We start from the raw sequence: 24623 nt of genomic DNA on the forward strand, positions 1-24623 counted from the left end.
GAGACCCACCCTGCCTGCAGGGCATTGGTTTAATCCCCACTGGGTTTAATCCCCACTGGTTCCTGCTCTTTTTCTACTCCACCCCCTCTTCTAGTCACTTCCTTTTTTCTACCCTGATACTTCCTTCCTGGAAATTATAAATGCATATTCTTTTCTTATCAATAAACATTGGATTGCGTTCTGCTCAGCCATGAGTTCCTGGTCGTCTCTCTCCCACCCTCGAAGCTAGCCCGGCAATTTTTCATATGTGTATAAGAACTCCAAGGATTAGTTTGTATAATTAAGGAATTAGAAAGTGACAAATGATATATAAGAAATGCTAGGAAATTTATAGAGTTGATGAACGGAAACATACTTTTTTTTGTTCCTGAGTTTCTTTCTCTCTCTCTCTCTCTTTTTTTTTTGTTTGCCTACAGTGTTATTTTTGGGGATCGGTGCCTGCACTAAGAATCCACTGCTCCTGGAGGCTATTTTTTCCCTTTTGTTTCCTTTATTTCATTATTGTTGTTCTTATTGCTATCATTATTGTTGGATAGAAAGGGGAGTAATCAAGAGAGGAGTGGAAGATGGGGGGGGGGGGAGAAAGACACTTGAAGATCTGTTTCACTGTGAAGAAACCGCCCTGCAGGTGGGGAGCTGGGGCTCGAACCAGCATCCTTAATGCCAGTCCTTGTCCTCTGTGCCATGTGTGCTTAACTTGCTGTGCTACCATCCAGCCCCCATAACCTTTTCTTTAAGCAAGCAACTCTCAGTAGAAACTCAGGAATGTAGGGGGCCGGGTGGTAGCGTGGTTATTTTTCTTCATTTAGAAAATTAAGTGAAGAGAAAAAGAAGTAAGCTTATTTACTATCAATTAATTAAGCTTGGATTGAAGGTTGAGGACCTACATTTTCTGTGAAAACTAAAGACATTTAGAAATGCTATTTGGATTAGGTTAAGAAGAATGCTCCAAACCTCATTTTATTTTAAATTCTTTCTTATCATTGCCTGCAGATTAGACTGCATTGTCCTCCTTATTTACTGAATAGTAATTCAACATATAGATAACCAGGCAACATAATAGCTAAACCTGCAATAAATATTGAGTGATAATGGAATGAGTGGTATAATCTGAGGAGCTATAATCACAATAAAAGTCCTTTTACCACTTCTACAAAGCCTATAAATGAGGTAACTGAAAATATCTGCCTAAAGCAACAGCACATTTCTTCCAACACAAACAGTGTTAGGTACATTTAATTCTCATAGAATTATTTTTCTTTCACCTAACAATGTTTTTGGATATGTCCCAGGTAGTAGTCTAGCTACTGGGGGTATAGTGGTAAATTAGGTGGTGTAGGCTAGGGTCTCATATAGTTGACATTTAGGTTAGGAAATACAGTCAATAAATAGGTAACCATATGATGAGTAATGTGATAAGATGTATTATTAAAGGAAGGAGACATTTTACAAAGAATGCTAAGGAGGATACTACTTCAGATAAGATCTAAATTTCAAGATGTAAATGATGATGTAAATGACTAGAAAACAGCATTCCACTGGTCCAGGAGGTGGCACAGTGATAGGTCTTTGGAATCTCAAGCATGAGGTCCTGAGTTTGAGCCCCCGCAGCACATGTGCCAGTGATGTCCAGTTATTTCTCTCTCCTCCTACATTTCTCATTAACAAATAAATAAAATCTTAAAAAAAAAAAAAAGAAAACAGCATTCCATACAGAGAAAATGTAAAATACAAAAATCTTGATGTAGCAATGAGCTTGGAATGTTTGAGGGTAAAATAAAAACTCAGTGTGACTATAAGTAGTGACTTAAGTCTGTAGTTAGCAACATGAAATAAATACAAGAATAGTTAGTAGGTGTCAAATCAGACATAACCTTTTAAACATTCAGAAGGAATTTTAATATACATGCAATCAGAAGTAATTGGAACATGGTAAGTAAGGAAGTTATACTCTCATTTAAAAGCTATGTAAATTTATGTTGTACAAGACTAGCTGGATTAATTGTATTCTTATGTGAAGGCCGTAACTAGAGTGAAAGCCAAGTTGTATATTTCCATGATGATTTTCAAAGATTTTTGCCTCTAGTGTACATTCTATGTATAATCCTCTCCTTTTCTATACTCATAAAATTTGCATATATGATGAGATTTGAATTGTGTAATTTTTTTGTGGCAAAGGTAAAATGATTTTGTTGTGATCATCAAGTTCTTTGTTGATAGATTTTGAGTTATTAAAGTGAGATAATATTGGATCAACCTGACTCAATCCATTAAGCCTTTAAGCAGTTTTCCCCACTTATCTCTAGAAGTCAGCTTCCATATTGCTAAAGGATGGGACTGTGTATCAAATATCATGTGGTAGCTTTAAAAGACTAAAGTGATCAATGCCAACAGTGTTAAAGAAAGAGGACATATCCCTTATCCAATCATAGTCATAATTTGATCAATAACCAGAATAAGCTTCTGTGGAGAATACAAGTCCAAATGATATCTTGACATCAGTCTGGTGAGATTCTACGCAAAGGAATAACCTGTGTTTAGACTCCTGACACAGATGAAGCATTGGATAATAAAACTGTGTTGATTGAAGTTGCTAATTTGCAGGTAATTTATAACAAGACAGAAAATAAATAATAGGTTATTTGAAGGACTTCTTTTGCAGAGAAATATGACATAGTAGATTTTAGTTTAGATCGGTAGCAGTGAAAATGGGAGAAGGTAAGTAATTTTTAATGTATTTAGATAAAATTTGTTAAGTAGCATAAAGGTACCATTTATTGAAATGAAGTCTGCAGGAAGAACACATTGTCAGAAAAGTAAAGAAATAATGGATCAAGAATGCTATTGGGGTCATGTTAATGCGATGCCTCATAGTTCTCCTTGTGACCATGCTGAATATACACTAGATAAATGAGTCTAGACTTGACAGGAGAGAGCATGTTAGAGATATAGAACTGGTAATTACCAATACATTAGTAGTAGTATCAATATAGACCATGGAAGTAAGTGTGATTGATAAATTTGGGAAACAACTGGAGATAAGAGGGACCTGTGGACTTAGGGGCATTATAAGTTTTAGAAGTCAAACAGAGGTACAGGAAAAGCATATTTAATTCTAAAAAAAAATCCATCATAAACAGGATTTTATTTCTATGTTAATCGGGAAGACATAGACTGAGAAAGTTAAGAGAATTTCTTAATGTCACAGGTTGTTCAGTTAAACTGAATTTCTAATGCAGAGAGAGTTTTAAAACCCAACTTTTTGTCATTCAAGTTTAGTGTCTGAACACCATCTCTCAGAGAGAAACATAAAGTACATATATATCATGAAATATTAGCAAGTTAGAATACATGACATATTTGAAAGTCATTTTAGAAAAACTACAGAAATGACTTTACAGGATGTGGTTGGTAGTAAAACAGGGTAAATGCATGCATTATGAAATTCAAGGACCTGGGTTCAAGCTCCCTGATCCTCATCTACAAAAGGGAGAATCTTCATGATGACCGGTGTCTTTCTTTCCCTCTATGTCTTCCCCACCACTTCTCAATTTATCTCTGTCCTATAAAGTAAAAAGGAGGAGAAGAAGGAGGAAGGAGAGGAGGAGGAGGAGAAGAAAATAACTGTCAAATCCCAGTGATAATTAATAACCCTGGTTATTAACTACCATGTAATGTATGTACTTTGACCAAAACCATATATGCATATCAGAGATGAAATACAGGAAAAGTGTATTGTCACTGGATGAATTGATGAATTACTTTCATACTAATGAAATACACACAAATTGTCTCACAAGAAAGAATATAGCTATGGGAATGAATGACTTTGCCATGGATTTTGGTCATTAAGAATCCTCTCTCTCTCTCTCTCTCTCTCTCTCTCTCTCTTCTCTCTCTCTCCCTCTCTCTCTCTCTCTCTCTCTCTTTCTCCCTCTCACCAAACTGTATATCAATATCAATATATCAATTCAATAAGGGTCTGGGTTATTCTCACTACTCACATACTTAGATTTGCATCATACTTCCTGACCTAAAATTACACTACAGGACTGTTGTAATCAAAACAGTCTGGTGCTGGAAATAGACACACAGAGTAGTGGAATAGAAAGTCCAGAAAGAAGATCCTAAAACTACAGACCACTATTTTTTAAATTTTATTTATTATTCATATTAGATAGAGACAGAGAGAAATTGAGAAAGGAGGGCGATAGTGAGGGAAAGAGGGAAAGACACCTGCAGCTCTACTTCACTACTTGTGAAGCTTTCCCCCTGCAGGTGGCGTCCAGGGACTTGAACCCAAGTCCTTGTACCCTAAAATGCTTGCACTTAGCCAGGCCTGCCACCACCTGGCCCCCAGACCCCTACTTTTTTACAGGAGCCTCAAAACATAAGTAGAAAAATAACAGTCTCTTCAAGAACTGGTGGCAAGAAAACTGGGCTGAGCTATGCAGATAAACTGAACTGTATCACCACATGTGACCATGTATGAAAATCAACTTTATATGGATCAAAAACATGGACGTTAGATCACAAATCATCAAGTACATAGTAGGAAATATTAAAAGAACATTTATTGAGGTCTGCTTTAGAAACATTTTCAAAGACTCCATTTCTAACAGATGAAAATAACAAAAACAAACCAATGGGACTACACCAAACTGAAAAGCTTCTGCACAGCAAATAAAGTCATCAGCAAAACAGAAAAATACCCTACAGAATGCAAGATCTTTATGTGTCATATTTCAAAGTAAAGTCCTAGTTACTAAAATATATAATTAGCTCACTAAACTCAGCAGCAAAAAGCAAATACTGAAACACATGACTCTGGAAGAGAAGAGAATGGAAGAGAATAAGAGGAACACTGGGGTCCCAGTGCATGGTAGTAGGAAATAACCTAAATTGGGAGTGAAAGTGATTTGCAGACATATTATCACAGGGGGAAAAGAGATTATACCCATGTATCAATGACTGTACTATAAATCTAATGATTAACCTCCTTCCAATAAAATTATTTGAAAAAAAAGTTTGCTCGTATTAGGTATGTTATTTTTATCTCTGTCAAAGTTGGAAGAATCTCAAACCATCTGCCTCTCCTCTCCTCACTACACTTCACTTCCTGCTTCTCTAATTCCGGTCTTGTCTTGCTCTTCACCTATGATATTTCACACCACCTTCCATCTTGATGGGCACTGCTGAGAACTGAAATACTGTCCACAGATATTATTCTACCTTGGCCTTCTTTTACATCACATAATTCTGACTCATTCATCATTGAAAATGTTATAGAAAATCCTGAGTATATTAAAAATAGACATTCCATGTGATCTGGCATAAGAACACTTATTCAAAGAGATAGGTGCACAGAATGTTCATTGCAGTGCTGTATGTAGCCAAGATTTAGAAACAGGCCTAGTGTTCAGTGTCAGAGAAGCAAATAAGGAAGACAAAGACATAACCAATATTACTCAGTTGTAAGAAATGATGACATTGGGGCCAGGTGGTGGCACACCTGGTTGAGTGGCATTACAGTATGAAAGGACCCGGGTTTGAGCCTCTGGCCCCCACCTGCAGGGAGAAAGCTTTGCAAGTGGTAAAGCAGGGCTGTAGGTGTCTCTCTCGCTCTCCACCTTCCCTATCAATTTCTGGCTGTTTCTATCCAATAAATAAAGATAATAAAAAAAAAAAGCAAAAAAAGAACCAAAGCAACGATTGCCATCTCAACATGCTTCACCTCAGAGTGTATCCAGAGACTTCACGTGTGGAATAACAACCCTTCAGCTTCATTACTCGGGTGAGACCTTTCCTTTTATAGTACACTCTAATTTCATCTCAGGTAGTTCACTTTCTAACAAAGTCCCATAACCTAGACATACACCAGTTTCTGTGAGAGAGAGCATATGCGCACACGTATCCATAAACTACTGCAAAATATATACCTGAAAGCAGGATTACACTAGAGTTTGCAGTGAGTACCTCCCCAACACTTCCTCTCCACTATTCCAATCTTGGGATACATGTTTGCTCAACAAATTGTTTGGCTTTGTATGTTAACTCTCTTTTCAATCACCAGGTTCCAGATGCCACCAGGATGCTGGCTAGGCTTCCCTGGATTGAAGACCCCACCAATGTGTCCTGGAGCTCAGCTTCCCCAGAGACACACCTTACTAGGGAAAGAGAGAGGCAGACTGGGAGTATGGACCGACCAGTCAACGCCCATGTTCAGCGGGGAAGCAATTACAGAAGCCAGACCCTCTACCTTCTGCAACCCTCAATGACCCTGGGTCCATGCTCCCAGAGGGCTAGAGAATGGGAAGGCTATCATGGGAGAGGGTGGGTTATGGGGATTGGGTGGTGGGAATTGTGTGGAGTTGTACCCCTCCTACCTTATGCTTTTGTTCACTAATCCTTTCTTAAATTAAAAATTTAAATAAAAAAAAAAAAAAAAAAAAAAGCAAAAAAAGAAATGATGACATCTTGACTTTTGCTAAAACATGGGTGGAGCTGAAGGAGATTATGCTAAGCGGGGAAAGACAAATGCAAAGTGATTTCATTCACATGTGAAATTTAAGAAACAAAATGAGAAAAAAAGATAGGCTAAAGCATTAGTATATATTTTCCTCTGCACCAGCAGATCTGGGGACATGATGAGGAAGAGTGAGAGGTTTACAAGTGAAGCACTGTGCCCTATGATGGAGGGAAATAACATTTTTCTGGTGCATGATTGTGTTAGCACATATTTTGGAGATATATGACATTGTACCTCTGAACAAACAACTGTTTCATTAAATTAAAATAAAATTAAAATAATACCCTTTGGTTTTGAAAAACACGTATTTTGGCTTTTTCCCTAAGAGTTTATACAAAATAAAAGTATCTTCTTTTGTGGCCATTTATACAATCAGAAAATTATATATATATATATATATATATATATATATATATTCCCAAGTACATAATTGATTTGAACAATTTGAAAACTACTCCTGAAAATCTTCTATGGATAGGCCTCTTGCAGACCATTTCAATATACTCACAACAAAATTTGTTCATTTCTCTAGTGAACTTGCTGTGTCTGTTCTAGAAATTCATGGCATCACTTTCTAAACAGTCATATTAAGAAAAATTTCTACTGTTGACCTAACACCTCCTTGAAACTTAAATTCTCATACCGAATTACCCACCAACTTTTGAGTGACAATATGGTTTCATGAGTCTAAATCTTTTAATTTAAAACCAGTCTAGGTCTACCCTTCCCTCACAATTTTTTCCCTGGCCTATTTGTAATAGATTCTCAGAATGCCATTCAATTTGCACACTGTTATTCTAAACTGTGTAAAACATTAGCAGACTATTACACCCCTTCAAAATTCTGTTACAGCCTATTCATTTTATGATTTTATAAATTGCACTCCTTTCTTTCATAAATATGCCATTTAAAAAATAACACATGTTATTTATGTATGGACAGATTTTCTCTAGTGATCCTTTGATGCTGCAGATCACAATAGTCCTTCTCTGGGATGTGTCTATCATGTTTGTTTTCTTCTACAGAGGCAGAATTCTTAGGGATATTGCCTTTGGGTGGTTGAACTGCTCTTGGTTTGTTCTCTGTTCAGCTTTCTCAACTCTGATAATAACATTATTGAGCATATGCTCTGTGCTAGGTACTTAAAATTTTTTTATTATCTGTATGTATTTACTGAATAGAGACAACTAGAAATTGAGAGGGAAGGGGGTGTTAAAGAATGGAGAAAAACAGAGAGATACCTGCAACACAGCTTCATCACTCTCAAAGCTTTCCCCTAGCAGGTGGGGACTAGGGGCTGGAACCTGGGTCCTTGTGCATTGTGACATTTGTGCCCAATCAAGTGTGCCACCACCCAGCTCCTGTGCCAGGCGCTTTGCACAATTCCTATTTGTACAACTATAACAGTGTTATGAGAGGCAGTTATTTTATTTATGTATTTACAAAATAACAATAACCCTTTTATTTTTATGGCAATAGTAGCATAGGGATCATACTTTGGGAGATAGAGATCTAGTCTTTAGGCATCCCCAAGTCCCTTCCAGCAAAAACAGTCCTATTTTCTCTGGGGAATTCTTGAATTCATGCCCCCTCATAAGCCATTTAGCAAAATACATTAAATAATTATTTTTAATTTTATTGGGGAGTTAATGGTTTACTGTAGAGTCCTTAGCACACAGGCACTTATCTCTCCTTGTTTAAGAGACACAATAGGATCTCAATATCCCTGTTGGTATGCTTCTAGTTCTGCTTCTGGGATCCCTTCTGTTACATTGCTTAACGTTGTGGTCTATTTACATGGTCATTCTGTTACATTGGTTTGGTCTCACTCCCCCTGTCTCCGAGAGATTTTGGTTTAGTCCTTGCTAGTTTGCATTTCTTCCTTCTCCCCGCCCCCTAACGTGCAGGTACTTCCTTGGGTCCTGACTCTTCTGCTGGAGGAGAGAGAGGCAGGACAGAATTGGGTTGTGATTAAATTATATTAGTTTTTTGAACTGTTAGCTCGTGAGTAAAGAAATACTGCTTCTCCGATGAGCCATGAGTTTCTGGCAGTCTCTGTCTCCCGCCCACGAAGCTAGCCCGGCATAATGGCGCCCTGAACTTTGACTGACATATCCCTTCATTCTGTTCCATTCCTTTCTGCCCCAGAGTCCTTTGCTTTGGTGCAATATGCCACACCCAGTCCAAGTTTCACACTGTTTTCCCTTACTGTTGTTTATTCTCGTTTTATTAAACCACCACTCCTATTGACCAGTTTTTCCTATATATTTTTTTCTTTTCTTGTTAGGACAGAAAGAAATTAAGAGGATGGGAGGAGGGAGGGGGGAGGGAGAGTGAGAGAGATCTAGACATCTGCAGTATTTGCATCAACACTCTGGAAGCTTCCCCCCCTGCAGGTGAGGACCTGGGGCTTGAGTTTGAGTTCTTGCATATGGTAACATGTGTGCTTAACCAGGTGTACCACTACCTGGCCACCTCTGGTTTTTGTTTGTTTGTTTTTTTGCCTCCAAAGTTATCGCTGGAGCTAGGTGCCTGCACTAGGAACCCATTGTTCCTGGAGGCCATTTTTTCCATTTTGTACCCTTGTTGTAGTTGTTATTGTTGTTGGATATGACAGAGAGAAATTGAGAGAGGAGGGGAAGACCGAGAGGAGGAGAGAAAGATAGACACCTGCAAACCTGCTTCACCACTTGGGAAGTGGCTCCCCTGAAGGTGGAGAGCTGGGGGCTCCAACTGGGATCATTACACTGACCCTTGCACTTTGACATGTGTGCTTAACCAGCTACACTACAGCCTGCCCCCAGGCACCTCTGTTCTTTATTCACAAATTCTATCTATAAGTGAGATCATTCGGTATTGGTCTTTCTTTCTTACTCTATATGATAAAACTATTTAATTATTGTCCTCATTTTTCTAGCTTTATTACAAGTTTAAAGGCATGAATATATCTAGTGTGTAGATGGAAGGGCTGGTAGTTGTTGGTATATATTTTAATCCTGGTATCTATGCTTTTAGTCACCACTATACATCATCCATGAAGCAATCAAGAACATAGTGGTTCTGTATACTTTGATGTATGTAGATTACCCAGCAAAAGTTCTCTATATGTCCCTTTCACTTTCCCTATATATGTCAGAAAACAAATGTTTTTATTTTATATATGTTAATGTTTTCATTTTCTCCTTCTCCTCCTGCTCTTGCTCTTCCTCCTGCTTTTGTTGTTGTTATTACTATTTTATTTTCCACAATACCTTACACATTACCAGTTTACTATAGTATGCTTTGATTGAGTGAATGAATAAAGTTTTGTTTGTATTTGTACTGAATACATTTAAACTTTCTTTAAACTAAAATTTCAGTTTTCTTATTTGCTTTGTATAGAAAGAGTATAAAAGCTATTATATACATATATGGTATATCTAAATTAAAGATGTGGCAAATAAAGTAAAATGTGATATTCAAATGATTCCTTCTACTGTTTATTTATAAAATTGTACATTTCTCTAAATATCAATAACAAGAAATCTTTGACTCTCATGTACCCCTTGGACCTGTACAAGACTTAGAGTGTAATTGTACAAAATGATCATTGATAATGCGACAAGATGTGTCAAGGGGAAATGGTTGCATTACTGTAGTATATTCTGAAATAAAAAGAAATCTCTCTTAGCTAGGAACATATAGAAAATAAGCATTTATTTTTCTGGTATGCTTATTTTACATTAAAATCAAATGCATTTCATTTAATTTTTACTTTGGGATGTTTTTAGGGTCAACTTATAAGAACATTTTTATTAAGTATCTAGCTTGTTTTTTTTTAGCAATATTAGTAATATTTTTAAACAATGTTTTTCCGTCTATTTCCTATCAAAAGAGAAATTTTGAATTTTTAAACCAGTTTGGATACATATAATTCCTAATGCTAAAGCAGTATTTTGAAGAGACGGCACCACCAATTTTAAAAGCATATTTTAAGCATTTTCTAAATTTAAAGAACATTTTGGCTAAATTCCCATGATTAGGAGAATTAGAAGATTAGACAATTAGGGAAAATAGTCACTGAAACATTTTGCTCAAAGTCATACAGTGTTCTCAGTCTGTCACTGTAAATGGATTAATGCATTCAGTGAGTCGGGTGTAGTTAAATGAAAGAAATAAAATTTGACTGATCCATTCTGTAAGAATCTAAGACCAAAGGCAAACTTGATATGGATTACTTGGAAGATATCAAGTTATTTCAAGAGAGTGGTGGAAATTAGCTATTCTATACCAATAGAATATGTGTTTCTTATTAGCTATATGTATACCAATAAGGATGAAGCAACAGATATTTGCCTAGAATTAAGAAAAAAAAATTACAGACATAACAAGATGTGAATCACTTTCCTTGGCAGCTTATGGGATAAGGAAGAATTCTAGTTTTCAGAAAAGGATGCTTTCAGAAATACTGTTGATTCTGAGAACATAGCACTCAGAAGTCTCCCACTTATAAAGCTATGTCTTTCAGTAGTTCTTTCTAAGTCAGTCATTGGATTATGCATGATGGGTGTAGTCAGTGAAAAAAAAATTAAGTATAGATGGAAGTCTGTGTTCAACTGTACTTAAGCTACTATATCAATATCTTCTTTGTATATGTCATTATTTCTAGAATGACTTTTTGTTTTGAATATTTTCAAAAAAACATGAACACATAGCATTTTGATAAAACACTAATAATACATATTTTAAACATATAGAGTCTGTGAATTTCTTTCTGATGATGTAATTTTTTCTTTTTCCCCTTGTTGTTTATTGTTGCTGTTGTTGGATAGGACAGAGAGAAATTGAGAAAGGAGGGGAAGCTAGAGGGGAGGGAGAGAAAGATAGACATCTGCAGACCTGCTTCACCACCTGTGAAGTGAACCCCCTGAAGGTGGGGAGCTGGGGCTTGAACCTGGATCCTTATGCTGGCCCTTACACTTGTGCCACGTGCACTTAACCCGCTGTGCCACCACCCAGCTCCCTGATGATGTAATTTTTTATATGAAGTAATTTTATGTGAATGTATGTAAAAACTCAGAAATACTATTCCAAATCATCCTCATCACTGTCTATCTTCTTAAAACTCTGAAAATTATCAGTCTTAGCACTGCTTGAAAATAGACCTTGACAGTGGAGTCTGAGTTTTTACATGAAAGTATAGAATTAAAAAATATTGTTTGAAATGATTAGCTCATTTAGTTATAATAATCACCATATGAATTATGACTAGTTATTACAAATATGTGTCTGATGATAGTAGTGCACTTTATAATTGTTCAGAGCAATGAAGCAAATAACTGAAAATTGTGGAATTTTTTACCCAAATGTTTCCACTGTATTTACAGATTCCCCATTTATGTGTTGAATTATGGTCCCAAACTTACATATGTATATTTTTGGCCATATGTATGTTCTTAGAATATTTTATTACTGCCACTTCTTGTGATTGTCTGATCCTTCAAATATTTTTGAGTTTCAGAGTTAAGTCTTTCATAATTAGCATCACTGCTCATTGCTCATTCTTCATTATTTCATTTCAAATACCATTCTCCAAATCTTGCACATATTGTACCAAGCAAATAACACTTTTCACTGACTACCATGTGTAGTGTTATTTGCAGTGAAAAATGCATTTCTTTTTTGGGTTGTTTGATATGCTAAAAGTTATTTCTTATAAGCTGACCTGGGGAATTTGTAGGCACCTATTAATTTCTTTTTTGTTGTTGTTGTTTGTTTTGTTTTTTAAATTTATTTATTGAGGAATTAATGTTTTACATTCAACAGTAAATACAATAGTTTATACATGCATAACATTTGTCGGTTTCCCATATAACAATACAACCCCCACTAGGTCCTTTATTATCCTTTTTGGACCTGTATTCTCCCCCTCACCCTGGCACCTATTAATTTCTATATCCTACATGTTTTACTCTCATTTAGAGGAGGGACTCTAGACACAGTGCCACTCTGATGGGGAGCAAAGGTGAATTAACTCAAGATATTACCTATTGATATGTCTTTGGGTTAATTGATTCAAATAAGAATAATTCACAAAAGCTATCTGCCAATTTATTCAATCACTGGTCAAATAATTTTACTTACATATTGAAGTGCTCAGCGAAGATCAAGTTGGTGGAGGTACCAGTGATGGTGGTCAACCCACCAATGGTGGAAGAGTAAGCAATGGACAAGCATATCAGCTTACACATCATGTGGTCTTTCTTTGTACGATATTTGCTTCCTGTGCCTGAATTCTATTCAACAAGAAACATAACACGGAGAATTAAGGGTAGTTCTATTTACAGTCACAAAAAGCATTGACATTTGTTACAGACTAAAATTTCTACCCTTCTCACAAGTTTATATGTTGAAACTCTTACAAATGGTACATCTTAACACTTAGTCATAGACCCTCGTCCTTTCTCATAGAACTATTTCTTCTTTAAAGTTGTCATATACTTTCATAGATGTATCTTTTTTCCTTTCTTTTTTGTTTTATTTTCACCAGCATTATTTCTGAGGCTTGGTGTCTGTATGATGATTCTATGCTCCCATGGTTGATTTTCTTTGTTTCTTAACTTTCTCTTCCTTCATTTCTCCCTCTTTTTTTTTTTTTAGTGTTTTAGTGCTTTATTTTACAGTTCTTATATTTTATAGGACAGAGAAAAAATGAGAGGGGGGTGGGAGAGATAGATAGGGAGAGAGAAGGAGAGAGAACTGCAACACTGCTTCACCATTTGTAAAGCTTTTCCCCTGTAGGTGGGGGACCAGGGTCTTGAACATAGGGTCCTTGCACATGGTAAAGCATGTACTCAAAAGAGTGCACACTCTCCAGAGCCACATTTAAGAGATTATTGTCTCTCATACTCTCACACTTTTCCTCCTGCTCCGCTCTGCCCACCTTTCTCATGGAGAGGCCCTTCTAGAAGGAAGGAAGTGGTGTGTCAGAGTTTCCCCTTCTGCTCGGCTCCATGGTTCTGAGTGTCAATCTGGGACCATTCCTGTGGCCATCATCAGGCCTTGAGCACTCACTGTCCCAGGACCAAAGAGTGGGATCTGCCCTCAAGGGCCATAATCCTCTTTCAGGCAAAGTTCTGTAGCTGCTCTGAGTCTCATGTAGTATATTGTTTTTCACTGTTCAGCAGGTGAAGATGAAATTCAAGAAGTAGAGTGGAGGAAAAGCAATTTACTTGCTGTCTTCATTAGAATCATTGCTGTGGGGGAAGGTGAGCACGTACACATTTCTGTATTTTTCTTTTCTCTCTCTCTTTTTTTTTTCAGGAGCCGTGGCCATGGAGTAAGAGCTAACACAACAGATTCTTCCCCAAAAAACAACAAATGTCTATAACTCCCAATCTTTTTTTTTTCATTCCCCAGATTCCCATTTAACAATACAACCCCCACTATGTCATTCATCATCTTTCATGGACCTGTATTCTCCCCACCCAACCACCCACCCCAGAGTCTTTTACTTTGGTGTAATACTCCAATTCCATTTCAGGTTCGACTTGTGTTTTCTTTTCTAATCTTGTTTTTCAACTTCGGCCTGAGAGTGAGATCATCCCATATTCATCCTTCAGTTTCTGACTTATTTTACTCAACATGATTTTTTCAAGGTCCATCCAAGATCGGCTGAAAATGGTGAAGTCACCATTTTTTACAGCTGAGTAGTATTTATTTATTTATTCCCTTTTGTTGCCCTTGTTGTTTTTTATTGTTGATGTCGTTGATGTTGGATAGGACAGAGAGAAATGAAGAGAGGAGGGGAAGACAGAGAAAGGGAGAGAAAGACAAACACCTACAGATCTGCTTCACTGCCTGTGAAGCGACTCCCCTGCAGGTGGGGAGCCAGGTGCTCGAACCAGGATCCTTACGCCAGTCCTTGCGCTTTACGACACATGCGCTTAACCCGCTGCACTACTGCTCGACTCCCTTCTTCCACTTTATTATAGATAGAAATAGAAAGGGGGAAAGAGATTCCTGCAGCCCTTCTCCAGAACTGATAAAACTTCTTTCTGCAGACAAGGAACAGGGACTTGAACCCAGGTCCTTGTATCTGGTAATGTTTGCATTCTACTGACTGTTCCACCACACACCCCTTCACTGATTTAATGAATACAGATTGCACACACCACCAGACTCTATCTTCAGCTCATACTCCTTTTAGATCTATATATTCAACTTCCTGTTCAGCATGTCAGTGCCTTAAATAAAATTATAGTAGCAAAATGTTCATAAGAAGCACATTATTTATTCCTCAAACTTGACTTTTCTTCCAAAAACCTACAATCATATGCTGTTTATTGATTGGATTATGTTCTGAGAAATGAATCATTAGGTGAATTATATTTTGAATGTCCTAGAATGTGATTGCACAAACATAGATGGTATAACTTACCATATTTCTAGAGTAAACAGTATAGTCCATTGAACTACTATTATATTTATGGTATGTCATTGATCAAAACATTTTTAAGTGTTGCATGATGGTATAAGCTGATAGTATTTGTCAGCATCATAACAAACACTAAAAGTATAAAGAATTCACTGTTCTAAGTTAAAATCAAGTAGTTTACGAATGCTATTCATACAACTCAGTGAAGTTAGTATTGTCACTCTTCCACTTAACACATGGAAATTTGAGACAGAGAGATATAGCATAACCTGCCCAAAGTCATAGAGCCAGGAACAGGCAGACTCAGATATTGAAACTGTGTAGTCTTGCTTTAAAGCTCACACTATCAGACACTATATTCTCTTTCATGCCCTCCTTGAAAATAGTTTCCTAATTGTGAAAAATTTAGTTAATTTTACCTGTCTAAGTTAGTCTGGATCCTGCTTGTTTTTCTCCATATTTGCCTTGGTGTGTAATCCAACATTATCTCTGATTTGGGCTTCTTTAATAGCCTCTATTTGTGTTTTTGTATGCCATTGATTGCCCATTTCGGGCTTCTTTTAAAAGACTGTAACCATTTAAAAAAAAAAAAGTAAAGGTCTAACCCTGGCATACACAGTAGAGCACACTGACTGTGTTTCACTGACTATGGTTCAAGTCCCCAGCCCACACCTGCATAATGGGAAACTTCATAAATAGTGAAATAGTGCTGCAAATGTTTCTTTCTTCTCCCTCCACCTCCCAGTTCAATTTATCTGGCTCTATATAAAAATAAATTAACTAAATATTTAAAAAATATTTACATGTATTTAGGAAATATGCAAACTGAAGAATTTTTCATTGTTCCACACATATAAATACTCTGTCTGTGACACTGATACTGAGAGATCCTTTGGAGAAATCGTGATATGGGAAAAGATTTCTATTCACTAAAAAAACATAATGAAGATGGGAATGGCATTTAGTAGGGCAAGGTCAGGTGCATTAGATTATAATTTACTTTTTATTTTCTAATTAACTTAAAGGTTAATACTCAGAGGAATCTATCCTTCACTGCAGATAAATTAATTTACAGATTTTTCTCTTTGCCTACTATTTCCTTCATGGAAGCAATATGTGTATACCACATGATAAAAATTGTCATACGAAATTTCAAAAATAATTTGTATGTGAATAAAATGGCAAAAAGTATTTTTGGAAGTTAATGTGATCATACAAAGTGAGATGTGAAATTTGGGGCTTACATAGGAACTATTTTACTACAGAAATAACTTCAAATACAAACAGGAAAGCGGTGTATAATTTAAATATTTAATTATTAAGTGTATGTGAATAAGAACTTAAAGATGGTATATACAGCCTTTACTGCCACATCTGAACTAAAAAACAGAAATACCTGGAAATATGCATGTATATATAACTATTAACATGCACAGATATATGAACTTTTGAATTCAAAATGGAAAAAAAGGAATACATTTATAGTGTTTTGCTGTTATAGGTTTTCAATACTTTTTTCCTTTCTTTTTTATTTTTTAATTATCTTTACTTATTGTCTAGAGACAGCCAGAAATTGAGAGGAAGGAAGAGACAGAAAGGGAGAGAGACAGAGAGACACCTGCAGTACTGCTTCACCACTCGTGAAGTTGTCCACCTGCAGGTGGGGACTAGGGTCTTGAACCCCACTCCCTGCATACTGTAACATGTTCACTGAAACAGGTGTACCTCCAGCCAGCCCCTGGATACTGTTTTTTTTTTTCCTGCTTCACCACTTGTGAAGCAACTCCTCTGCAGGTGGGGACCCAGGGGCTTGAACTGGATTCCTTATGCCAGTCCTTGTGCTTTGCACCACGTGCGGTTAATCCGCTGTGCTACCGCCCGACTCCCCCATGGATACTGTTTTCTTAAAGAGCTTTAAAATACATCAGCATTGTTACACTTAACAGCTTATGCTTATGCAAATACCACAGTCAATTTAGCAATACCATAAAAATTTAAGGTAAATTAAAATTCTATAGTAAATTGTAACAAATATATCACAATACATATTAAGAATGAAGTGGAGGTATTTGGGAGGTGGGATGGGGCACACCACATGTGTTTATCAGTGAGTAAGCATGTGAGACCTGTAGAGTCAGTTCTACTCATCTTTTTTTTAAAATATTTATTCCCTTTTGTTGCCCTTTTTAATTGTTGTAGTTACTGCTGTTGTTATTGATGTCATTGTTGTTGGAGAGGACAGAAAGAAATGGAGAGAGGAGACGAAGACAGGGAGGGGGAGAGAAAGACACCTGCAGGCCTGCCTCACCACCTATGAAGCAACTCCCCTACAGGTGGGGAGGCTGAGGCTAGAACTAGGATCTTTATCGCGCCACCTGCTGTTAACCCACTGAGCTACCGCCTGACTCCCCTATTCTTCTAGCGTTTGCCCTTCTTCTGTAGCCAGTCAACAGCGTCAGGTTGAGCCTGATGTAAAGTTTCGAGACCTCCTTTGAATCTGGAGAGGTGGCAGTCATTGACTATGTGAGTCATAGTCTGTCTGTAGCCGCAGGGGCAGTTCGGGTCGTCTCTGGCTCCCCAGCGATGGAACATAGCGGCGCACCGGCCATGGCCTGTTAGATAGCGATTGAGGAGGGCCCAATCATAACGTGCTAGGTCAAAGCCCGGTTGATGCTTGCAGGGGTCTGTGATGAGGTGTTTGTTCTTTACCTCAGCTGACTGCCAACTCTGTTTATCAGGGCATGTGATTACTGGGCTGAACTAGCTGAAGAGATGATATTAAGCAGTGAAGACTGAGTGCCAGATCAGTTTTAGTAGACAGTGGGCAGAGAAACAGAACTGAGATAGGTCACTAACAAGCTCAGTTATTGGTGCAGAAACTCCAAAAATGAAGGGTAAGGAGTTTCGTTAGATTAATCTGCCCAAGACTGTTTTTTTTAAAACACATGTGCATAATTTTGTATTTAGCCCAAGACAAGTATGAGATAGCAATTGGGACAGAAATAAGACTCTGAGAGGGCATACATTCACAGATATTGTTGCTAGTGACTATATTTCTTCATAAGTGGTGGAGGAATTTGGCTGTGTATGTGTTTTTGTATGTGATATTTTCCCTTGAGATTTTTGCAAGAGAAGAAAACAACTTCAAAACAAAGTGGAAAGAGGTTACAAGCACTTAATGATTGTTGGTATGCATGAGACCCCTTCTGTTTTATTTGGTTTAAATCTCCCCTGCTTAACACTATTTTATTTACATAACCACTGTTAACAAGTTCCACCCTCCCTCCAGGGCATTTGTGGTTCAGTGATAGGATTCTTGCCTAATCTGCCCCCTCTTTGTCACACTCTGATTTTCACCAGTCACTTTTCTCTCCACCCTCTCTATGTCACATCCTGTTTCTACCCTACTTGGGAAGTATATATAAAGACAGCATTGTGAGTTTTAGAGTACTTTACCTTTAGTTTAGCTCAGCTCGGATTAGATTGTGCTGCGTCCAGCATAAATAAAGAGATACTGCCTACAGCTCAACTATGAGTCCCTGGTCGTCTGTTACCCGCCCGTGAAGCTAGCCCGAGAAAACAACATAACCCGTCGAAAACAACATATGGCGCCCAACGTGGGGCAGACCTGCGCAACTCCCAGATAAGTGAAGACTTTGCCTACCTATGCACTATGGTCTTCTCTTTTACTTACGAAGAGGTTTGCCAAAGCCTCTACTGTTTCATTATGAGACAGTTTCTCTGTCTCTGGAACATTTTACTCTGGGCCACACTTCAGTTCCCTCACCGGAAACTTTGGTTTCTTATGACTGAGATCATAGAGCTTGGGAGATGCACGGAGATTTCTCCTTGGACTTTCTGGATTCCCTCTCTCATGTTTCCCGAGGAAAAGGACTACATTTCGCTCCAGGCCATAATTTCATTTTTTATGACCGTGATCGTAGACCTTGGGACATGCATGGGGATTTCCCCTGGGACTTTCTGGACTTCTTCTCGCATGTTTCCCATGGAGAAGGACAACTCTAATTTGAAGAACATTCTCGAGTACCCTGGCAGTTCCCAAGTATGGAGACACGTGGTTAGTTCTACTCTCCTGATTAGATTCTTTCTTCGTTGGGAAGACACTTTTAAAAATGGGTGCCTGAAGCAATCCAGCAGGAACAGTCAAAAGCACCCTAAATGAAATTTCGAGGAGCTTTTTGGGCTAGGACGCCCTCCAGGAACTCTTAATCCTACATGGTGAGATCTTTATAATCTGGTTCAAGTTGCGTTTCATAAGAGAATGATTTGAATGACTGAATTTTTGTTTGACATTGACTTAAAAAAAATTCTGGATGCAGCCATGATTTCTAGAGACATCCAGAAACAATCCAAAAAATTGTTTTTTCCCTCCTTTGATTTCTCTTTTACGTCTTGACATAAATCTGAAATGTTTAATCCTCAAAACGGTATGAGTTATGGGTGGGGCAGATAGTGCAATGATTATGTTAATTATTCTCATGCCTGAGGCTTTTAACCGTGGTTCTTCTGTTTACCTTTCTACATTTTATTGAGTTTAAACTGTTTAAACAACCTTAAAATCATACTAGAAAGGACTTCCAATTATAATGGAGTTATCAATTATAGTAAACTTCTAATCTACTACAAGTTTTGTTTGACAAGTAAGTGAATTTCAGCTGTCAAAGTCTTCACATGAAAAAACATCTACTCAAATGGAATTCCTGGAAATCCATTTAGATCCTGTTCTCTGACATCGCCCCCGGAAACCAATGATGAGACCTGGCACGTCCTGAAGAAACAGATTCACAGACTCCAAAGATCACTCTCTACAGAAAAGCAGAATTCTGATGGCCGGCATTCCCCATTGAGACAGACGTGCAGCGTTTCATCCTCTGACATTTTCTTCTGTGGTCAGCTACTTTGGACTGACACCTCCATCGGACTTACTGGTACACGCTGCTGTGTTTCTCGAAGACTAACTTCAGCCAATTGCCTTGAGACTTTATAGACCATGTCCCCTCGCCTGCAGGCTCTGTCCCAGAGGCAGAAAACTCCCCCTCCTTATTAGGTTATGCCCAAAGAGACATGAAGCGCCCCAAGAGGCAAGAGATGCCCACAGAGGCAAGAAACTCCCTTTGAGGCAAGAGATGCCCCCAGAGGCATGAAGTGTTCTCAGAGGCAAGAAATGCCCTTTCGCCTGCTAGGCCTTGCCCTTTGAGGCAAGAAAAGCTCCCCTTGGCATCACACTGGTTATTGCTGCTCGCCTATTTTGTTTTCCATGTCTTATGCCAGTTATTTTGAAAACGCCTGTACGATATACATTTCTGTTCACCCCATAATGGCCATTAGTTAAAAAGAAAGGGGGAATTGTTGGTATGCATGAGACCCCTTCTGTTTCATTTGGTTTAAATCCCCCCTGCTTAACACTATTTTATTTACATAACCACTGTTAACAAGTTCCACCCTCCCTCCAGGGCATTTGTGGTTCAGTGATAGGATTCTTGCCTAATCTGCCCCCTCTATGTCACACTCTGATTTTCACCAGTCACTTTTCTCTCCACCCTCTCTATGTCACATCCTGTTTCCACCCTACTTGGGAAGTATATATAAAGACAGCATTGTGAGTTTTAGAGTACTTTACCTTTAGTTTAGCTCAGCTCGGATTAGATTGTGCTGCGTCCTGCATAAATAAAGAGATACTGCCTACAGCTCAACTATGAGTCCCTGGTCGTCTGTTACCCCTCCAGTCCGGCGAAAACAACATAGCCCGTTGAAAACAACAAATGATGACATATACAGTCACAGATAAAATAGCCAGTGAAAGCTGCCTGTGTAGGTAACTGAAGAAAATTTCCATGGACATATTGTGAATATGAAAGTGCTCATTTTATAACATTTAATTATAAAATATTAATAATATTAGAGACTTCTGTAAAACTTTAAACCTGCAAGATGACCTGAATTTTTTTTTTTTCTTGAAGCATCAGACCTTGCACCTGACATCACCCTATGTCAAAGAGATGTTGGGTTATTTGCTTCTTTCATAAATAAACAACATAATTAAAATGTTTTTTAATTTAAGAGACTTAAAGAGGCTGGGTATATCACAGTGGTTTATGGGCCAGACTTTCATTCTAGAGGCACCAGAGTTCCCAGGTTCAATCCTGGCACTACCAAAATAAAAGTTAAACAGCACTGTGAAGAATATGTTGCATTAAAATAAAATATTAAAAACAGATTAGCCAATTACTTTAACTGAAGGCTATTTAAAACTTTTATGGCATAAAGACTATATTTTGTTATTTCAAAAGAGTGAGATAGCTATCCCTGCAGAACTGGAACCAGAATTCCTATATCTGAGTTTCCTCTCTTATTTCCCTTATAGCACCCTGTCTGTCACCTTTAACTTAAATGGGTTTTTAATCCTGCATCTAAATCCTTACATTAATTTGAACTTGATTTTCTACTGTTCCCTCCTCATCATTCCCAGTTGTGTCATGCATTTGTTATTTAACAAAGATGTAAAACCTTCTGAGTATTCCTTTCACAGATTTCTCCAAGAAACTGAAAAAAAAAGTTTATGACCAAGTTGAGGATCCTATGAGGCCATGACCCATTACTCTGTTGTGGGTGCCCAACCCCACATTTCAGAACAGAAATAGTGCCGATCCAGATGTGACTCACTATTGCCACCTGGTGGTAGTAATCAGATTCTGGGGACATGCATCTTAATCAGTTCAAAGGAGGGCACTAACTAAAAAGATACAAAATCAGAATGGACTAAGTCAATAGTTTCCAGATTGCTGTACAAAACAACATTGTGAATAATTAAGCTGTAAAAATATAGTTCTTGCTTACTATTTTCTGCTTGAAATAACTCTTTGCTTTGAATATTTATTTGTATCTGCCTTAATAGTATATTCATGGTATCGTCTCTCAATTTCTCAGTTTGGGGCATCTCAGGTACATTTCCACTCTGTCAGACAATGAGAATTTAGTCTTCGTAGCCTACATCCACTGAATATAATCATTTAAGTCTCCACCATCTTCCTATTTTGACCATCTTATAATTTTGCTTAGGACAGAGTTTAATGTTCAGAATGTCTTCTAAAGAACTATTATCAACTGAGAAGTAGGATAGATAATACTTGTCTTATTATATATATTCTTTACTTCATGTTGTGATTTTTATTTTTTCTTTCATATTTGCTTAGTTTTCTAAGCATATAGCACTAAATCAGCCTCAAATAGTCTGTGGATGTTCCTCTCAAAACAATAAAATAAAATATATAATATATATCAAATAATAAACTAGTTTCATTGTAGATTAATTTCAGCTTATTAAAAGTTTCTAGGGCTTTATATTTTAAATCTCAGGGTTTTTTTTTTTGTTGTTGTTGTTGTTTGCATGCTTTCCATAACTGAGTTTCACTGCATGCAGCCAATTTTTTCCAGACAAAGACCAAAGCAGATGACAAAGAGGGAAAAATATCACAAAATCAAAACTTTTCCCTGTGCAGTGGGGGCTGAGTTGAAACCTAGGTGGTATGTATGACAAAGCAGGTGCCCAATCTATCTTTCCAAACCATTTTTTTAAAAGAATAAAATTGTTAATATAAATAAAATAAAAACTTTCAATAACTTTTCCTTTTCCACACTATTCTGAAATATCAGTGTCTTACCCAATGTGGGGTTGTCTCATATATTTTTCTGGCACTCAAAGGAACATTTAGTCATAAAATTTATATTTTCCACAGAGCAGTAGCAGCTATGTCTCTCTCTTCTCTCCCTGGTCAACTAGGAATATCAAAGAAGATCACCAGAGACTGCAACAGGATGGGACCAGGACTACTTTGGGAACCCACCAAGTCATCAGTGAGTGAAAACACATGTGGCTCGTGGACAGAGAGGAACCCAAGGAGAGATTGCTGGGGCTAAAGCCCGTACCTACTCCCAAGTGGCTGGTGACAGTCTAGCAGTTTGCCAATTGAGGAGCCACCTCCAGTCTGTTTTACCAACAAAAAGTCTGCTGAGGGGAGAAGACGCCCCTAAAGCTCATCAAATGCAACTGTGAGTCTTCAGTGCTACTGCCCCTGTGAGGCTGGAGGCTGGAGCAGCAGTGGGGAGGTCCATGGCTGACATCGAGAGGCAGAGAACTGGCCGGGGAAACTGAGGAGAAGATCTACATCTTGGTGGTCTAGAGGTGGGGCTGTATAGTGGGAGCCTTTCCACATTGTTCTCCTGATAAGAAAACGGTGAATAATTACCTCAGAATCCACAGACTATAAACGAGACTTGTTAAGAAACTCACAGGGCCAAGCAGTGCTGCCCAGTTTGTCTAATGGCTACCTGCAGAGAAACTGAATTAAACCAATAAAGAAATTTAAAATATATATATTTTCCCATTACAGAGATTTTAATTGTATCTTTTGACATAGACTTTCCTTCCATTTTCTCTATTATCTTATTATTATTTCTTCTATCACTTTCTTATCTTGATTCTTTTACTAAAGTTTCCATTTATAATATATCCTATGTCTTTTTACATTTTGTAAATATTTTATATTTCACTTATTTATACTTATTATTATTTTTTTCTTGTTCCTCTTTTATAGGAAGTCATCATATTTCAGAAAGGCAATACCTTTTCTTATTTTTCTAACTATATTGATAGTTCATTTTCTTGTTTTCATCTTTTTTTTTTCCAAAATCTGTGCTTTCTGCTTTCTTTTTGTCTTTCTTTTTTTTTTTTTTCCTAGTTTGGAATTCTCTCTATCATGCCTGACGCTTTCTTCATATATTCAGACATTTATTGCTGTTTACTTATATCTAAGGCAGTGAAAACCTAGTTGCAAGCTATGTATATATGATTTGGGATTTGTTGTTGATAGTGGTCCCCACTGTGGTATCATCTGATGTTTCTTTTTCTTTGTTCTGAGAGAGCTCAGTGGTGTATGTTTTATCTTTCCACTTGTGCTGATTGCATTCTCTAGGGAAGAATCCACCCAATCTCATGTCTGCTGAACATATAGTGTAGATGCTTGGCTGCTAGAGCAGACTGGGTAGAAGCCAGGATAATCAACATTCAGCATAGAAAGTGTATTCAATATCTCTGTTTTCACTGAGAAACCCTTTCCTGATACTGAATTTTGATTGGGTTTCTTTCTACTCTGCCTTACCATGTCTAAAGATTACACCTAACCTAAGTTCTGTACAAGAGTAGCAGCTGCAATCAAATAGCATTGGGGAGGAGATTTTATTGCTTGATAGGCAATGTTATACTTAACTACTTACTTCAGTATACTAATAACATTTATGGTTGGTGCTATGTAAATTGAATTGTTTGTTATCTTTCCTCACTGATTTGGAATTCTTCATTTGTGGGGCAAGAGTCCTTCCTCACCCATCCTTCCCTTTCATCATCCAAAAATGATTTTGCTAACATCTCCCCACTTGACATTTATATAATTGTGACTTATGAATTTAAAAAGTCTATTTCTTTTTAAATAGGTATTCAGTTGGAGTAAAGGTAACTGGTTCTATTTAATCTATCAATTACTGATAGCTGTAACATTTTTCATTTTACATTAAAAATGTATTAACCTCAACTAGTAATTAATGCACATATTGACCTTGACATATTCATAGTTCATACAGAAGTGGATAATGCTGTTAAAA

At 37.4% G+C, this 24623-nt stretch overlaps 1 protein-coding gene across 2 annotated transcripts in view; it reads right to left on the reverse strand.

Annotated features, from left to right (window-relative positions):
- The window catches only part of SLC13A1 (solute carrier family 13 member 1), a 120908-nt gene that overhangs the window by 25119 nt on the left and 71166 nt on the right, over nucleotides 1-24623 (reverse strand). For both annotated transcript variants that reach the window (XM_007531674.3, XM_016191927.2), the window contains exon 7: nucleotides 12653-12804. In XM_007531674.3, coding sequence (XP_007531736.1) covers nucleotides 12653-12804 — 152 coding nt within the window. The remainder of the gene's footprint in view (nucleotides 1-12652; nucleotides 12805-24623) is intronic.

The sequence above is a fragment of the Erinaceus europaeus genome, chromosome 8 (assembly GCF_950295315.1).
Source record: "Erinaceus europaeus chromosome 8, mEriEur2.1, whole genome shotgun sequence".
Taxonomy (NCBI): Eukaryota; Metazoa; Chordata; class Mammalia; order Eulipotyphla; family Erinaceidae; genus Erinaceus; species Erinaceus europaeus.